The sequence below is a fragment of the Antechinus flavipes genome, chromosome 3 (assembly GCF_016432865.1).
Source record: "Antechinus flavipes isolate AdamAnt ecotype Samford, QLD, Australia chromosome 3, AdamAnt_v2, whole genome shotgun sequence".
In the NCBI taxonomy this organism is placed as follows: domain Eukaryota; kingdom Metazoa; phylum Chordata; class Mammalia; order Dasyuromorphia; family Dasyuridae; genus Antechinus; species Antechinus flavipes.
In genome coordinates, this window is record NC_067400.1 from 520,946,058 (window position 1) to 520,965,078 (window position 19,021).

Here is a 19,021-nt window from a genome sequence, read left to right on the forward strand (position 1 = left end):
ATGCTATGCTGTGTTCCACACTCTGTTCCCATGGTTCTCCGTCTGGGTGTAAATGGCTCTCTTCATCACTGAACAATTGGAACTGATCTGAATCATCTTATTGTTGGAAAGAGCCGTGTCTGTCAGAATTGATCATCATATAATCTTGTTGCCATGTACAATGATCTCCTGGTTCTGCTCATTTCACTCAGCATCAGTTCATGTAAGACTCTCCACGCCTCTCTGAAATCATCCTGCTGGTCATTTCTTACAGAATAATAATATTCCATAACATTCATATACCATAATTTATTCAGCCATTCTCCAATTGATGGGCATCCATTCAGTTTCCAGTTTCTAGCCGCTACAAAGAGGGCTGCCACAAACATTTTTGCACATGTGGGTTCCTTTCCCTTAAGATCTTTTTGGGATATAAGCCCAGTAGTAACACTGCTGGATCAAAGGGTATGCAATTTGATACCCTTTGAGCATAATTCTTAAATTGCTCTCCAGAAGGTTGGATCAGTTCACAACTCCACCAACAATTTATCAGTATCATGGTATTATAGGCCAGAACTCTGAACTTGAAACATAGGATTCTTAGAAGGTGCTAAGTCAGTAGGACTGATAGAGACAATAGTTATCTAATTTAGCATGGTTCAGTATGATTGATTTAATCCTACAAGAAGATGTTATGGGCCAGAACTTGAAACGAGATATTAAGTGGAATTGAAGAGACAATGATTAGATCTAGTTTAGCATTGATTTAACACTACAACAAATAATGGTTTCCTAGTGATATAATGATTGGGCATATAAGGAAGAAGCTCTCAGGGCCAGAAAAGACGAGAGCACTAGAAGCTCTCAGAGGCTGAGACAGATTCACTCCATTGTCCACCTTTGTGGTGGCTGGAGGCTCATGCACAAACCTTTGTAGAGTCGGAGAGATTCAGAAGCCAGAGAAGGTAGCAGGAACTAAGGTTCTCAGAACCAAGGAGAGAGATAGGCCTCCAGAAAAACTAGCCAAGAGCCAAGTAAAGGAGATAGGACTTGGAAGGAGATAATAAAGGATTTGGACTTTAACCTCTGGCTACTCATGTGGTGAATACTGAACTGAAATGAGGGCTGCTCCCAGAGACCCCAAGAAAACCTCAACAGAGAACATTACATCATGGTTTCTGGAAATGGTTTTCATCAACAAGGAGGAACTTGTGACTAAGATAGAAGTGATGATCACCTTGGGGGAAAGTGACTTTTTTTTTTCGAATTTGTGATTGATAGAGAAGAAAATTACATGTATTCTGACATTAACTTTAATTTTTGATAGATTTCACAAGGTTCAGAAGAAGAATAGGTTGTGTCCCCTGGATTAAAATTCTACATTGGAGATCTGCTTAGGGTAAATTGTATACTTTAGTATAAAATTCTGAAGACTGTAAGAAATCATTTGAAGAAGAAAAAGGAAGGTTGCCTAGAGATTGATTGGAGGCACAGGGAATTAATTGATTAAATTTGATCCTTGATATTCAAGTCATGTAAGGAAATGAAAAGAGAATACCCAGATGATTTTGATTATTCAAGTCACCACTGCCAAGCCAATGCCAGTCATCTTTGATGAGGGATTACATGATTCTGCTTGGTCACACAGCCACCAACCCAAGCCCCATGGGCTACCTTTAGCTAAAGCCTGTCTGTCCCTTGTCTATTCTCAGCCTGATTGACCACACTTTGTCTTCCATATCATTCTATTCAAACCTATAAAGTTCTTTAGACTCATCTCCGTGAGGGCAGAAACCAAGCCTTACTTAACCTATGTATCTTCTCCAAACTATATAGTACTATCCTCTCTGTACATTGTGCAATATCCAAGCTAGAAAAACTTGAGGACATCAACATATACCTGAAGCATAAACCCCTTCTATAGCATCCTTGGCAAATCTCCATCCAAACTATGCTTGAAGTTCTCCAGTGATAAGCGGCTCACTACCTTGCAAAGCAGGAAGAAGGAAGAACCCAGGGAGTACAGAAGAGGGGATTATTTGTACACAAACCTCATCCTCCAGAAGACAGTAAGCTTGTTTTGAACAGAAGTTTGCTTTTCATCCCTTTATCCCTAGCACTGAGAACAGAACACTGAACATAATGGGTACTTAACTCAGTTAATTATATTTAACAAATTGTATTTGTTTGTTAAGTTGAATTAATTGAACAACAAAGTGAATGCTCTGCCTTTCTGGACAAAAAATTGACTCTTCCCTGATTGAGCCCCAATCATGCTGGTCCTCAGATATTCAGATAATAATGTCAGGCCCAAATTCTATTGCTCTTTAGTTTACATTTTCTATCACAGTTCTGTGAAGTAGCACAAGTATTGTCATCCCCAATTTACCAATTTAAAAACCTGTGCCATAGAAAGTGACTTATATCCAGTCATACATGACTGAATTTGATGAACTCAAACCCAGGTCTCCCAAGCCCAGTGCTTTCTCCATGAATCAACATAGTCCCTGGCCCATCTTCCCCACTCCACACTCTGCTCCCATTCAGACAGACACCGCCCCCCCCCCCAGCTCCTGGTGGCAAGAGCTCTGAAATTCCCTGACCATCCCCACTTGTTCCACCTCACTGCCTGTCATCAGATGATTTCAGCCGTCACCTGTCTCTTGGAGGATAAGGTTGCCAGAGTCTATAAATATAGGCGCCGGCTCACCCACAGGCCCCCAGAGACGGGCAGATGGCAAAGAGCGCAGAGCAGGGCACTGCTGCTGTTAACCCAGGAAACGGGGCCCCTCCACCCATCCTGCTCCCAGGTAAGAACCACGAGGATTGGGCTGAGGCCGTGGGCTAGAAACTCCTAGAAGTGGGAGGCCCTAAAGATTGAGACTGATAGCTCTGTCTGAGAGGAAAAGGCCCCAGGAAGAACCGTGATCCCCGTGGCAAAAATGGCCAAAAGTGACCTTGGACCCAAATGCCCAGGCTTCGGGGGCCCTCGGCCCTGACTTCCTATAGTGCTCTTGGCAGCAGGGAGGTGCTGAGATTCACCAGCCTCCGTGCCCCCTAAATGGGGGCAGAGGCGAGGATGGGGCTGCCCGTTCACTCTGAAAGGTCCCAGCAGGGATCTAAGGCCTGGACTCCCAGGGCCATCCTGGCTGGCAGAATTGTGCAGTGTTCCAGTTGGAAGGAGCCTTAGCGAACACCTAGTCCAATTCCACCTGAAAGGTGCAGAGAAGGGATCTATCCAAGACCATGATTCCTGGCAGAGCCACCTATTAACTTCTGGGCTGGTTAACTCTTGGGTGTCCCAAGTCCAGGTTCCTTCCTGGAGCTGTTCTCAAGGGGTGATCTCCCTGTGCTGACCCCTGAGGGCGGCTGCACTGAGATCCCAGAGCACATGAGGAAAAAGTGAGCAGAGAAGGGGGGTAAAGGGAACGGGCACATACCTCTTGTCCCAGAGTGTTCCTGGAGCCATTCGAGGTTCCTTTCTGCCCTCAGGCCACAGGTAAAATTAAAGCAGCATAAGGGAGTCCCCTGGGACTTAGGATTTAAAATATTATAACAGTAGTTATAAAGAAAATGTAACAGTAGTAGTCCTCACAATGGTCAAAGCAGCTTTGAGGTGCAAGGTTTGTTTTGTTTAATATTTCTTATTTTTCAATTGTGTCTGACTCTTTGTGACCACATTAGCAAGGACACTGGAGCGTTCGCCATTTCCTTCTCCAACTTATTTTACAGATGAGGAAACTGAGGCAAACAGGACTAACTGAATTGCCCAGGGTCACCCTAAGTGTCTGAGGCCGGATTTGAACTCGGGAAGAGGAGGCTTCCTGACTCCAGGCCTTGCCCTCTGTGCTGAGCCACCTCATTGCCTCCTAATACTTCCCTACACTTTGCAGAGAAGAGCTCTGTTGAGTGCAGTAACGCAGGGTCCCCAAGTCACTGAGCGGGTCATTCCTCCGCCACCCAGAGCAGGAGCGAGGAAATGAGTCAGATTGCTCTCCCAAGTACGGCAGAGCCAGCAGCGCGGCTCCCCTTGCTCTGGTGCTGAGGGGAGACAGGGATGGGGGCCCATCCAGCATCTACAAGCCTGGAGAAGGAGGGCAGCCCAGGTTCCTGCCTGTGAAAAGGTGGAAAACCCAGACATGAGGAAGGAGACAGCAATTATGTATAAAACGGAGGGGAAGGGGGATGCGACCGGCTGCGCCGTGTCCCACAGGCCAGGGCGAACCCTCCGCTTCCTCTTGTGCAGAATGGGGGGGTTGGAGCTTGTGGCTCCTGCATGTTCTCACCTGCAGCCCCGAGATGCCCCTTTGGGAGGGAGGCGGCCTTCCTCTGAGATTTCAGGCCCTGCCGAGCCATTCCTCCTGCAACTGGTCTGGAGAGAGAGGATGTAGGGAGTCGCAGATCTTGCCATCCCCAGGCCGGGGGACAGACAGGTGCCAGGGCTACAGGCCCGGCCTCGGGTGCCCTGACCTGAGTCAGCCTCCCAGCACCCACATCCTTCTCTTGGAACGCCCTGGAGCCTCGGCCTTTATCTCCAGGGCTTTCAGCTGTCTCTTTCACTAATCTTCCCCGATCCCTGGCTGGCTTCTGCCCCCATCCCCACTTTCCTCCCCACCCTCCCTGCTACCTGGGTCCAGCTCCCATTTTCCTCATCCCTTCTTCCCATTGCTTCCACACATTTCAGACTTCAGGAGTATGTTTTCTAGGGTCAGTTCCCAAGGAAAATGAAAATAGAAATAACACAGCAACTGAATGAAGATCATTAGATATATAAATATAAGAAAGCTCTCTCTTGTCCTTTATTAGGGAGCCCTAAATTTCTGTACTCTTCTGCTAAGCTACAATTCACTACCTACTGCACTGTGTTACTACTAATCCTGATTCTCACTCAGGACTAGTTGCTCCACCCTAGGTCCCAGATAAATATCCAAATTTAGGATTTTACCATCTGGATATTGCAAAGACCCTTCTCAATGGTCCATTTTTCCAACCCCAAGCAAACTCTGAGCAATCAGAAAGCTTCTCCATACTTTGCTAGGCTTGCGGCTCTCTGCACACAGCAGTAAGTAATCTCTAAATTAATGAGTTATCCCATTCTACTTTCCTCTACCAAAGGACAAACAATTAATCACAGGCAAATTAAAACAGTTCCCATCATCTCAGAGAGCTATCCAAAAGTGGAATGTGCTGATACAAACCCTGCTGAAAGGACAGCCCGGGCCAGGTGGTTACCATAAACAAAAGTGAGCTCACTGAAAGCCTGGGGGCAGAGCTTGGATGGCTCCTTGGCAGCAAATCTGGGGAAGACATTCCTGCACTGGGGAGCTAGACTCTGCACCTCCTGGGGCTTGCTCCAGCTGCATGGATTACAATTGGAATTATTCAATCAGATGCTCCACTCATACCCAACATTGACAACAAACTCTCCTACTTGAGAGCAGGCAGGGAAAACACAGGTTTGTTCTACCTGGGGTTGAAAAACAAGGGAAGAATCCAGAATGTTACCTGTCCTAAGCCAGGTTAGAAGCTTTCCATATTTATTGATATATCTTGTTTATATATCTACCTCATTTCCAAATATCTCTCTCTCCAACCCACCCAAAAATAATTGGGCAAAGAAGAGCCATTATTTCTATCAAAAAAAGAAAAAAAAAACAAAAGAAAAAGTAATTAACCTAAACCAGCCAACACATCAATTAAATGTGACAACATAGACCTGGAAGCGTTCTTAGAGACCATCCAGCCCAACCCACTTCCCTTTATAGATGAAGATACATAGCAAATCAGTCTCACAGTGAGTGCCAGGTCCCTCATCAACCAAGATTGACAAGGCAACTGGAAGGCCTGGTACAAAGTAGTTCCCTGGGCTTAGCCTGGTCTCTGTTCCTTTTATCAGTCACTCAAAGATATTGGAGATTGGAAGAGGGTTTGGAAATGAGAAACCAGAGAACTCCAGAACTCCAGAGTTATTAACCAAACAATAACTTGCCTATGTATGTCTTATAACCAGGTATACTTTAGCCTTTAGAGATGAAAACTGGGTGGCAAAGGGGATCTTAAGGTAAAGGAAAGACTCAAGATCAATGACTGGGAAGTTGAATCTAAATAAAAAAAAAGATTTAATTTGAGAGAATTAGCTAACCCAGAGGACTCTATTTTGAATGATTTTGGCACCTGAGCAAAATAATATCCAATTGTACATGTTTAACTTATATCAAATTGCTTACTGTTTTGAGGAGGGAAGAAGCAAGAGAGGACAGGAGAAAAAAATTAGAACATAAAGTCTTACAAGGATGAATGTTATAAACTATCTTTATATGTATTTGGTAGAATAAAATACTATTGAGGAAAAAACCAAGAACAGAAAGGCCTTCTAACCTAGTCCCTGGGAAAGAACAGGCAGCCCCTTATGTAAAGGAAAAAAGCTGAGGTTCATTTGGGTTTTTTAACTTTAGGGCTATTATTGGTTTTATCACTGAGGAAAGGATTGCTCATCTTCTAAAAAAGCTGTTTCTTAAAAGCCTTTGGCTCTGAGCAAACACACTTTCCCCTTGAAGAGAAAACACTATAGCCAATGGCTACAGCTGAAGATGCTTCCTAGCCATGTTATCAGTGGAGCAACGCCTGGGAACAGCCAGCTGTAGCTAAGTGTCCATCAGAGCAGCATCTGCTTCCAGATAAATGCATCAAGTGCAGCCCAGGCCCAGTGAGAGCACTAAAACAGAGCGTCTGGCTGTATCCAAGGCCTGAGTTATACCTCTCTCTACTGCCCGTGCTCTGTCTAGACATGTTCTGTATAGAGACAGAGAAATAGAATATGTGTATGTGAGATGTATATGTGTGTGTGTGTGTGTGTGTGTGTGTGTGTGTGTATAATATATATCTCCCTTCACACAAGCACAGATAGCCTCTCATAGTCCATGTACACATGCTTCTCCACACTTCCCATGTATGTGCCCACACTACCCATTAGTGTATATAGTCATGGGAAAATATATCCTAATCTACTAAAAGGGAATTTTTCGTTACTATTTTTATTACTGTGTTATTTTCCTAAAGCTCTTGGCCATGAACAGTGTCCTTAGGCTGACTATAGAAGGTAATAAGTGAGTGAGGGCTCATGAACTATGATTTTAGTAGGGAAGGGACCCACTCTACCTGTTGGGTAGGCCACAGGTACTCGAGTATGGGGATTAATCTGAAATTCCCATCCTGGATGCCTTTAACATTGCAGGGATTCAAAGGAGAAAAATTAGTATTTTTCTTATATTTTTAAGCTGTCGTTAGGCAACCTGTTTTTCAATGTCTGTCTTTATTAGTCAGACCAGTTGCTCTAAGATAACTTCTTTTTTTTATCTTTTTAAAAAATTTTTATTATAACTTTTTATTGACAGAATCCATGCCTGGGTAATTTTTTTTACAACATTATCCCTTGCACTCGCTTGTTTTGACTTGTCCCCTCCCTCCCTTCACCCCCTCCCCCAGATGGCAAGCAGTTCTATACATGTTAAATATGTCACAGTATATCCTAGATACAATATATGTTTGCAGAACCGAACAGTTCTCTTGTTGCACAGGGAGAATTGGATTCAGAAGGTATAAATAACCTGGGAAAAAAACAAAAATGCAAGCAGTTTATATTCATTTCCCAGTGTCCTTTCTTTGGGTGTAGCTGCTTCTGTCCATCCTTGATCAATTGAAACTGAGTTAGATCTTCTCTTTGTTGAAGAAATCCACTTCCATCAGAATATATCCTCATACAGTATTGTTGTTGAAGTGTAAATGATCTCCTGGTCCTGCTCATTTCACTCAGCATCAGTTCATGTAAGTTTCTCCAAGCCTCTCTGTATTCATCCTGCTGGTCATTTCTAAGATAACTTCTGACACAGGTTTGCTAGTATTTATACTCTCCATCCCTTAATGTCCAAAATCACTGTGTAATGCCTTCCTGGCTGAGAGGGAAATGCCTGAGACAACCCCACCAGTGAGGGACCACAGAAGGTCCCTCTACAGAGTTCCAGCTTCTATCATTGCCTCGACAATAAGCTGCGTCACTAGGGGCTACTCTCCTGATTCTTGACTGATGTCACTTCTCAAATCTGTACCACAAAGACAACTGGAGCAGATGGGTTTACTCAAACACAATTCATGTACACCGATGGCACATTCTCTGGGGAGAGGCACAAGCTCTTACTGCACTTCCACTTAACTATTATCAGGTCCCTTCACTCTTTCTCCCTTCTGTGCTGGAGGGAGCCCATGGCACACCCCCTGCAGCTCTCCCCGGCCTCTGTCCCCAGCCTTGGTTCTGCTGCTGTTCTCCCTCAAGCTCCGGGCTGCCCAGGGGAACCATGCCTGACCCTGAGATCCCTCCATCTCTGGTGCAGTCATTTCCACTGAGACTGCTTGAGATCTCTCTGATATGCAAGAATGGGGCAAAGAACGTAGCCCTCTAGGCTGATGTGAAGAGGAAGCAGTTTCCAGTGACTTGGAGCCAAGATATGGCACGTATCCTGCAGCTTTGTTACCTGTTCTAGAGCATATGAAGCCAAGTTCTTTGATGAAGAATCCTGCAATCTTTTGAGAAAGGCCCAGAGAAGCAATGAAGATGTGTCAGCCCCTAGACCTTTGTTCACAGTCACATGGATCGCCTGGGTGCCTGCCATGGGCCTTGGGTCTCTACCTAGGAAGGAAAGGAAAGAAGGAAGACATAAAGAAATCCACTCATTCTATTCATATCACAGCTTGGCATCGCATGAGAGCATCTATATATTCACTATACAATAGTATATATTATAACTGGCTACCACCCAACTAAACTAGGAGGCACCCAAACTAGCATTGTTGAAAATATAGTTCAGTAGATTATTGCCCATTTTTACTTGAAATTGAGCCCATGAATAGAGTCTCTGAATTTCTAAGTGACAGACCATTCCATAGCTGAGAAACCCCAAGGATATGGACTTCCATGTTTCCCCTGTCAGTAAGTCTTTACAGGCACATGCAACCAGTGACCACCATTCTTTCAAGTCTTCTTGGCTAGCGCTAGTATACAACACAAAAGGCTTGCTTACATTTACATAGACCAACCTGAACGAAGCAACTGACCGATTAATCAAAATCTTGCTAACACAGATTGTGTGCTGATCAACGATGACAGACTTAGTTCTTTTCAGCACTGCAGTGATCCAGGACAATTCCAAAAAGATTAGGATGAGAAATATGCCATCTGAATGCAAAGGAAAAACTTTGGGGACTGAATGTGGATTAAAGCATACTATTTTCTAAATTAGAAGAACACAGGATAGTTTACCTCTAAGATCTGTGGAGGAGGAAGGAATTTGTGACCAAAGAAGAACTAGAGATCATTATTGATCACAAAAGAGAAAATTTTGATTATATCAAATTGAAAAACTTTTGTACAAACAAAATTAATGCAGACAAGATTAGAAGGGAAACAATAAACTGGGAAAATATTTTTACAATTACAAGTTCTGATAAAAGTCTCATTTCCAAAATATATAGAGAATTAACTCTAATTTATAAGAAATCAAGCCATTCTCCAATTGATAAATGGTCAAAGGATATGAACAGACAATGGTCAGATGAAGAAATTGAAACTATTTCTAGCTATATGAAAAGATGCTCCAAGTCATTATTGATCAGAGAAATGCAAATTAAGACAACTCTGAGATACCACTACACACCTGTCAGATTGGCTAGAATGACAGGGAAAGATAATACGGAATGTTGGAGGGGATATGGGAAAACAGGGACACTGACACATTGTTGTGGAATTGTGAACACATCCAGCCATTCAGGAGAGCAATTTGGAACTATGCTCAAAAAGTTATCAAACTGTACACACCCTTTGACCCAGCAGTGTTTCTACTGAGCTTATACCCCAAAGAGATACTAAAGAAGAGAAAGGGACCTGTATGTACAAAAACATCTGTGGCAGCCCTTTTTTGTAGTGGCCAAAAACTGGAAACCTATGCCCATCGATTGGAGAATGGCTGAATAAATTGTGGTATATGAATGTTATGGAATATTATTGTTCTGTAAGAAATGAACAGGAGAATGATTTTAGAAAGGCCTGGATTGACTTACATTAACTGTTGCTGAGTGAAATGAGCAGGATCAGGATATCATTATACACTTCAACAAAAATATTATATGATGATCAATTCTGATGGACGTGGCCCTCTTCAACAATGAGATGAACCAAATCAGTTCCATTTGTTCAATAATGAATAGAACCAGCTACACCCAGTGAAAAAACTCTGGGAAATGAGTGTGAACCACTACATAGCATTTCCAATCCCTCTGTTTTTGTCCGCTTGCATTTTTTATTTCCTTCTCAGGTTAATTCTACCTTATTTCAAAGTCCAATTCTTCTTGTGCAGAAAAAGAACTCTATGGAAATATATACATATATTGTATTTAACATATACTTTAACAAATTTAACATGTATTGATCTACCTGCCATCTGGGGAGGAGCTGGGGGAAAGGAGGGGAAAAGTTGCAACAGAAGGTTTTGCAAGAGTCAATGATGAAAAATTACCTCTGCATATATCTTGTAAATAAAAAGCTATAATTTAAAAAAATACTATTTTCACTTCGGGGGGTCTTTTCTTGTAGTTTGTCCCTTTTGTTTTGATTTTTCCCTTATATAAATATGTATATTTATATAAATAATTATATAATTTAACATATTATATAATTATATAATTTAAAGCATCCAAATTCTTAAAGGAAAAATTAAATGAATTAGAGGAGGAAATAGTAAAACTATAATAGTGAGAGCTCTTATCTTTCCCACCTAGACAAATCTAACCATAAAATAAGTAAGAAAAAAGTTGAGGTAAATAGAATTTTAGAAAAGTTACATGTGATAGACTTTTGGAGAAAGCTGAATGGGAATAGAAAAGAATATACCTTTTTCTCATTTTTATATGATACCTTCACAAATAATGAGCCTTTAATTGGCTATAAAGTCCTCACCATCAAATACAGAAAAGCTGAAAAACTAAATGTACCCTTTTCAGCCACAATGCAATAGAAATTATATTCCAAAAAGGGCTTTGGGACCATAGATTAAAAATTAATTGGCAACTAAATAATCCAATTCTAAAGAATAAGTGAGTCAAAGAACAAATCATAGAAATAATCAATAATTTCATTGATGAGAATGACAACAATGAGACAACCTTTCAAATCTTTTGGGATACAGACAAAATAGTACCTAGGGAAAAATTTTTCACTTAAAAAGCATATATCAATAAAAGAAAGAAAAAGGAGATCAATGAATATGGCATGCTACTTTAAAAAAAAACTAATAAGATTAAATTAAATATCTCTAATTAAGTATCAAAATGAAAATCCTAAAACTCAAAGGAGACAATAAAATTGAAAGTTTTTTTAATTGAATAAATAAAATTAGTAACTAGTATTATTAGGGGAAGGGGGGAGTAAAATAGATAAAACATTGGTTAATTTGATTTTTTTTTTAAAAAAGAAACAAGAAAACCAAGATATCAATCAAATCAAACATCAGAATGAAAAGGAGGAATGCACTGCCAACAAAGATGAAATTAAAACAATTATTAAGAACTGTTTTGCCCAATTATATGCCAGGAAAGTTGATATTCTAAGTGAAATGGATGAGTATTTTTAAAATTTTAAATTATACAAATTAGCAAAAGAAGAAATAACCCTATCTGAGGAAAAGAAATTGAACATCCCATAAATGAGCTCTCTAAAAACAAAAAATTGCCAGAAATCAGATGGATTTACAAGTGAATTCTATCATTTAAAGAATAATTAATTCCAATACTATAAAAAACTATTATGAAAAATAGGTAAGAAAGGAGTCTTACCAAATTATTTTTTAACGCAAATATGATTTTGATACCCAAACCAGGGAGAACAAAGACCAAGGAAAAAACTATCAGCCAATTTTCCTGAGCAATATCGAACCAAAAATATTAAATAAAATGCCAGCAGAGAATTTATAGCAATATGATCAGGTGGGATTTATGCCAGGAATAAAAAGCTAGTTTACTGTCAGAAAAACTTTCAGTATAATTGACCATATCCACTAAAAAAAAAAACCCAAATCATATGATCTTGATACAGAAAAAGCTTTTAAAAAAAATATAACAGCCATTCCTACAAAGAATACTAGGGAGCATACGAATAAATGGAGCCTTTCTTAAAATGAGAAGTGCTATCATCACAAAACTAAGACCAAGCATCATCTGTAATAAAAAAGAAGAAGCCTACCCAATAAGATCAGTGGTGGGGCAAGCATGACCATTATTACCATTATTCAAAATTGCATTAGAAATGCTAGCTACAGAGTAGAATCAAGAGAACATTGTACGTAGCAACAAGAAAGTTATGTGATGATTAACTCTGATGGACATAGCTCTTTTCAACAATGAGGTGATTCAGGCTCAAAAAGACTTGGGACAGAAAAAGTCATGTGCATCCAGAGAGAGGACTGTGGGGACTGACTGTGGATCATAACATAGTATTTTCACCTTTTTGTTGCTGTTTCCTTGCTTTGCTTTGCTTTCTCATTTTTTCCTTTTTGATCTGATTTTTCTTGTATAGCATGATAAATGTGAACTATATATAGAACTGCACATGTTTCATATATATTGTATTACTTGCTGTTTAGAGGAAAGGATGGGGGATGAGAGGGAGAAAAATTTGGAACTCAAGGTTTTGCAAGGGTGAATATTAAAAACTATATTTCTATATATTTTAAAAATAAAAAGATATTTTAAAAAAGAAATGCTAACTATAGCAATGAGACAAAAAAGAAATTGAAGATATAAGAATAGGCAGTGAGGAAATAAAATTATCACTCTTTGCAGAAGATATGATGGTATACTTAGAGAACCCTCAAGAATCAATTTAAAAACTAGTTGAAACAATTAACAACTTCAATAAAGTTGCAGGATATAAAATAAACCCACATAAGTCATGCGCATTGCTAAATATATTGCCAACAGATCACAGCAAGAAAAGATAGTCTATTTAAAACAATTGCAAACATTATAAAATATTGGGGAGTCTATCTGCCTAGACAAACTCAGGGATTTTATGAATACGATTACAAAACATTTTTCATACAAATAAAGACACCTGAGCAATTGAAAAATATTAATTGCTTATAGGTGGGCTGAGTCAATATAATAAAAATTTTAATTCCATCTAAATTTATTTTATTCAGTGCCATACAATTCAAACTATCAAAATGATAATGAAGTTCATCTGGAAGAACAAAAAGTCAAGATTATCAAAGGAATCAGTGTTATCCACCTCCAGAGAGAAAACTGACAAACAGAATAATGATTGAAGTATACTTTTTTCCATTTTATTTTTCTGTGGTTTTTTGCAATATGGTTAATATGGAAATATTTTGCATGATTTCACATAGATAATTGATATCATATTGCATGCCTTCTCAATGAGTTGGGGAGGAATGGTAGAAAGAAAATTTAGAATTAAAAACAATTTTAAATGTTAAAGTGTTAACATTTCTCATCCCATCGATTTCCAAATAGCTTCAGAATATTTAGGTCAAACTGACCTTTTTTGTCTTTCTCTTCCTACCAGTTGATGGAGCTCTGCCTCTAGTGGGAGAAATGAGGGAAATTACCCCCCCCATCCACCTTGCTGCCCTTGGACACAGGTGTTTTGGGAAGCAGGGATCACAACTGCTCTATACCTTACCGGTCTCTCCAGCTCCTCTTACTCTCCAGATTTAGGCAGAATTTGATCCCTTTTCAGTTCATTCAATCCCAAACTGCTCCTCTAATCCACTTTGTAAAGGAAGGCTCAGGTGTTAACACCTTGCTAACAAATAACATCTTATACTCTCCTTCCATCCCTTTCATAGTGCTAACCCCAGGAGGAAAAGCCACCTGCCTCCTACCTTGCCTAGCTCTATCCCTGACTTTTCATACACAGAGATAACCCACCAAACCCTCAGAGGCTTTAAGTTCACCTTGAGTTCAATGGGAGAACCAGTACTACAACCCAAGCTGACTTCCAGGCCCTTGTACTTTCTTTTCCATGTTCCAGGGCCTCAGCTTTCTTAGGTTAAAGAGGGAGCTAGACCCAAAGGAGTCTAAGGTCCTTACTCGCTCTGGGAAGCGAAAACCAAACGTTTGAGAGGAATGATCGTTTAGCATCATCTTTCTTTCAGATCACTCTTGTAGCCTCCTTCAGACCCCCAAGGACAAATCTGCTAAGCTGCCAGTCTCCTCTGAGTGCATGGTGAGCACTTTCCCAGCCCATTAGGAGCCTTTGGGACCATGGTTGGTCTAAAGCCCACAGATACACCTCCCACCACTGCAGTCAAAGTCCTGGGGGCCGGCACTGCTGCCTGCTTTGCTGACCTCCTCACCTTCCCATTGGACACAGCCAAAGTTCGCCTCCAGGTAAGTGGTCCCTTGGGGAGGGTCATCACTCAGTTTGATGGAATGAATTGAGTTTTAAAGCACAAGATCCTGTTATCTGTCTCAGAGCTGGAAGGGACCTCAGAGGCCATCCGGTCCGATCCCTACCTAAACAGGGGCTGTCTCTATAACATTCCTCGGTGGTCATTTGATTCTGACTGAAGTCACCAAATGATGAGGGATTCACTTTCTCCCATGGCAGCCCATTCCACTTTGGCACAGTTCTAATGGGTGGGAAGCTTTCTTTACAGCAAACTAAAGTCTTTTCCTCTGCAACTTCATTCACCCCATTGTTCTAGTTCTGCCCTCTGGACCACCGAGGACAAGCCCATTTCCTCACCAATAAAAAGGTGAGGGAAGCCATTGTCTCCTTCCACCTCCAGATTTTGTGACTGAGACTTCATGTCTACATGACAGGTCTTCAGACACTCAAGGCAGCCATCATGTCCCCTCTAAGTCACCGTTTGTCAGAGCCCTTCCTAAAATAGAGTTCCCCGAACTGGACATGATTCCTCGGGTAGAGCCCGACCAAGACAGCAGGACTGTAGCCTCCCTCTTCCTAGAAATCTCTCTGTTCAAAGCTGTGGATTTCATCAGACGTTTTGGCTGCCATCTCCTGCTGAGGTTGTGGTCTGCCAGCTCCGCTGGATCCTTGGTACGGGGTCTCTTGTCCGGTCCTGACCCTCTGACCCTGGACTCGTGCACAAGTTGACTGGACATCTCCGGGCTTTCCCTGACTCCTCAACCCTTTCCTCTGTCCTTCAGATCCAAGGAGAATCCCAGGCCGAGCAGGCGATTCAGAATGTGCGCTACCGGGGAGTGCTGGGCACCCTCTTGACCATGGCAAAAACCGAGGGCCCCGCCAGCCTCTACAACGGCCTGGTGGCCGGACTGCAGCGCCAAATGAGCTTTGCCTCCATCCGAATCGGTCTCTATGACTCTGTCAAGCAGTTCTACACCCCCAAGGGAGCAGAAAGTGAGTGGGGAGTCAGAGAGAAGTTAAATCTTGGGCCCAGGAGGCCACAGAACGGGAGGCGGGGAGGGGAGGGGGCACCCAGTGCCAAGGGCAGACTGCCTTGGTCTCCAACGCCAGCCAATGTGCCAAGCATTAGTTTGAGCCAGCATTTGCAAAGACTCTTAGTGCTAATTGCTAGGGATCCAGAGACAAAAGGAAAAATATTTAACGCCTTCTTGGGGAGCATGGGGGGATACAAGAGGCAGGCAAATGCTTATATATGAAAACTAGAGAGGAACAGAACCAGCAGTACCTGCCCATCGAAAGAGAGCTGGTCTTAGAGCCTGAAGACAGGTGGGTTGTGGGAGAAAGATGGCAGACTCTGAAATCAAGATGGATCTCAGTTCTCTCTTACACCCTGGGACCTTAATCAAGTGACTTATATTTTCTGAGTCTAAATTTCTTTATCCACATATTGGATAATCCTAATCTTATAATCCTAAAACTAAAAAAAGTAAGAGATTGAAAATAGGTTCAAATTCTGTCTCCAATATTTGCCAGCTATCTGAGGCTGAACAGGCTATTCTCCTTGAGCCTCAGTTTATACTTCTGTAAAATGGGTATAATAATTCTTGGCCAATCTGCCTTATAAAATTATTTTGCACCAAATAAAGTTCTGGTCTTAGAGCTATAGACCTATAGAAAGAGGAATGCTTATGCCAGGTCAGGAGTCATAACACCTTTGTCCAAGAATTATGTGTATAGAAATCCTAGTTTCTGAGGAGGGCAGCAAGGGTAATGAGGACTGGAATATGAGGGGGCTGTTCAGCCTGGAAAAAAGACGACGTGGGGGGATATGAGCGACATTATCGAGAATAAGAAAGGTTCTCATGTAAAAGAGATATTTGGCTTTCTCCACTTGACCATGAATGGCAAAATAATAGAAGCAGTGAGTGAATATTGCAGACATATTGTTTTAGGTTCAATGTAAGGGAAAAAAAAAAACTTCGGAACAACCAAAGCGGTTTCAAAGTAGAAAGGACTGCCTTAGAAAATGATGGTTTCCCCAGCTCTAGATGTCTTCAGGCAGGAGATTGCATGACCAAATACATACATACATGTATATGTTTTGTATGTATACGTGTATGTGCTCCCAGAATGTTGTAGATGGGGGATCCCTGCTCAGGCACAGAAGACTTAGACTAAATGCTCTTGGAAGTCTCTTTCCACTCTCAGTTTCTGTTCTCCATCTTTGAACTAGGACTTTCATACCCTGCAGCTCCAGAATTCATAGTCTTGTCTCTGAGGCTTTGTTTAAACTTTCCCATCCTTCTTGTCTTTTCCATCACATCTCAAAGCCACTACCTGAGGCTTCTCTTCTTCCCATCTCCCCCTTTCCCCAAGGCTTTTCATACATCAGGTGTCCTGGATTTGTTTGTTGAATGTTGATTAGTTCTCCTGAGCCCCCTTAATCTTCTGACCCACTTTTTTCTTCAAAGCATGCTTAGAAAAAAAAAATCATGCTTAGAATTTGGAAATGGGTTTCCTGCTGATTCCCCAGTTCTTAATACTTTCTCTGTTGACTGATAAGCTCCTGAGAAATAAGGATGAATTCTCTAATCCATCCCCCAAAACCCTGGTAAGAATCTGAACCTTCAAGAAGGACTTGCCAATTGATTAAATCTGCCTTAGATCTGAGGCAGGAAAAGTAAAAATCCTAATCAGTAGGAACCAGATAATTTATTTTAATTAATCTAATTTACATTGGGCTGAACTAGACTGAACTGAGCTAAACTAAACTAAACTAGACTAGGATGAACATGGAATTGAACCCAGACCCTAAGATTTACATTTCTAGTTTGAAGCCAGCCAGCCATGCAGTACTGGTGAGAAAAACCAAGAAGTAAGAGTGTGTTCGCCAGGAGCCGGTAACCTAAGTTAGAGTAGTGCCTGTTACGGACAAGCAGCATCTCTCAGGGGGACAGGGCTGCCCCGGCTGCCCCAGCACAGAAAGGCAATGTCAGGGAGCAGAAGGGGAAGCTGTCCCTGATCTCTTCAAAGCAGAAAGGATTAAGGGCTCCTAAGAGGCCTTTTGGTCACAGTAAGTGTCACAGAACTCTAGAATCTCCAGATCCACACAACTGGCTGTAACCATAAAGGTCCCGGCTGAGCAGGAATCAGCCATAACGAGCCAGGGGTCATCTACCTCCACTTGAAGCCTGGACCTGACAGAGAACCTGGTACCTCTCGAGGCAGCCCATATCACTCTCCTTCTGTAAAACCAACTTCATTGCATTTTTCTAGTTCTACTTCCAGCCTCCCCAAAAGACTAAATATTCCTAGCCAAATTTCTACAAAATTCTTGGAATCTAAAAGAGATCAAAGATTCAGTGTCTGAGGAAAATAACTAAAAGCGAATAAGAATCGGTGTTGGAGCTAGAAGTCCTGCCACATGGCTCAGATTCTCTTTTTATGGATTTTTATACTATCCAAGTATCCCATGCATTTCAGAGCTCAGAGTCACAGACTGAAAATTGGAAGAGCTTTTAGATAAATTCAAGGTTCTCCACAATCTAGCTTGTTTCAGTCCCTGGGCTTCTCCTAATGAAATAATAAATGAAAAAATAATGATCATAACAGGTTCATATGGAGAACTCACACAGGACAAACACTCGCAGGATGGTCAGAAAAAGTGACACGAGGACACTAGAACTTTAGCAGTGATTGCATGGCCTGGGAGACACTGGCCCAGGACCACCCAGCACGACGCGTTCCCTCAGAAAAGGTGCTGTGCTCATGAGCAAAGCCCAAGTGAATTAGCTCAGAAGAAATGCGAGATGCACAGTCAGAGAAGCCGCTCCATTTGTTCATAGGGACTATTTGTGTCTGATCTGTGGCAGAGCATTCCAAGCTGACTGGCCACTGTCAAACATAGTAATGTCATCTTGGTCCTCTTCAAGAACAAAGGACAAAAACCAACCAATTGGCAACCAATAACAGGTATTCACATTTTGGGATTTAGAAAGGATTTGCATATATCTCATTAGATCTTCACAGTTTGGGGAAGGAGAGAGTAAGATAGTTAGTTTTGTATATAAGTGGGTAATGTGAAGTTGTCTGTATCCACCCACTTCATTTTAGCCTATACAGAGGCAGACACAAAATAATCCTTTTACACAAAAAATAAAATATACTCAAATGCAGACATGTTAAATGTCATACTATGATAATAACCAGAATTATGAAATGAAAGGTAAAGCTAGTGATAATGTGCAGTACCAGATAGTAAGGTTAACATAGGTGTGCAGTGTGTTGCCCCTTACCTGCCCAATGCCCCTAGCCTTTATCGCTCACTGGTGGTTGGCTGTGCGACATTTTTTATGAAGCTATTGAGACGTTTGGATAGTGGCTCTCTTTTTTTCCCTCATATATCAGATAACAAGAAATATTATCCTCAACTAGTCTTTGAACTTTTAAAAATCTTGAAGCATTTGGACTCATTTTTTTTCCAATACAAGAAAAAAATTTACTAAAGTGATGAAATGTTTCTGCTGTTTTGTTGTGAACCTTTTTGCTTCGACTTTGGGCCCAAAGCAATCTTTGCAGCTAGCA

At 41.4% G+C, this 19,021-nt stretch overlaps 1 protein-coding gene across 2 annotated transcripts in view; it reads left to right on the forward strand.

Annotated features, from left to right (window-relative positions):
- The first annotated feature begins 2,683 nt into the window (after positions 1-2,683).
- UCP3 (uncoupling protein 3) overlaps positions 2,684-19,021 on the forward strand; it is a 37,957-nt gene continuing 21,619 nt past the window's right edge. The window contains exons 1-4 of one of the 2 annotated variants that reach the window (XM_051987132.1): positions 2,713-2,789; positions 13,224-13,350; positions 14,202-14,436; positions 15,220-15,430. In XM_051987132.1, coding sequence (XP_051843092.1) covers positions 14,311-14,436; positions 15,220-15,430 — 337 coding nt within the window. In that variant the 5' untranslated portion in view covers positions 2,713-2,789; positions 13,224-13,350; positions 14,202-14,310. Of the gene's footprint in view, positions 2,790-13,223; positions 13,351-14,201; positions 14,437-15,219; positions 15,431-19,021 lie in introns of both variants that reach the window. The other variant, XM_051987131.1, reaches the window with a different exon arrangement.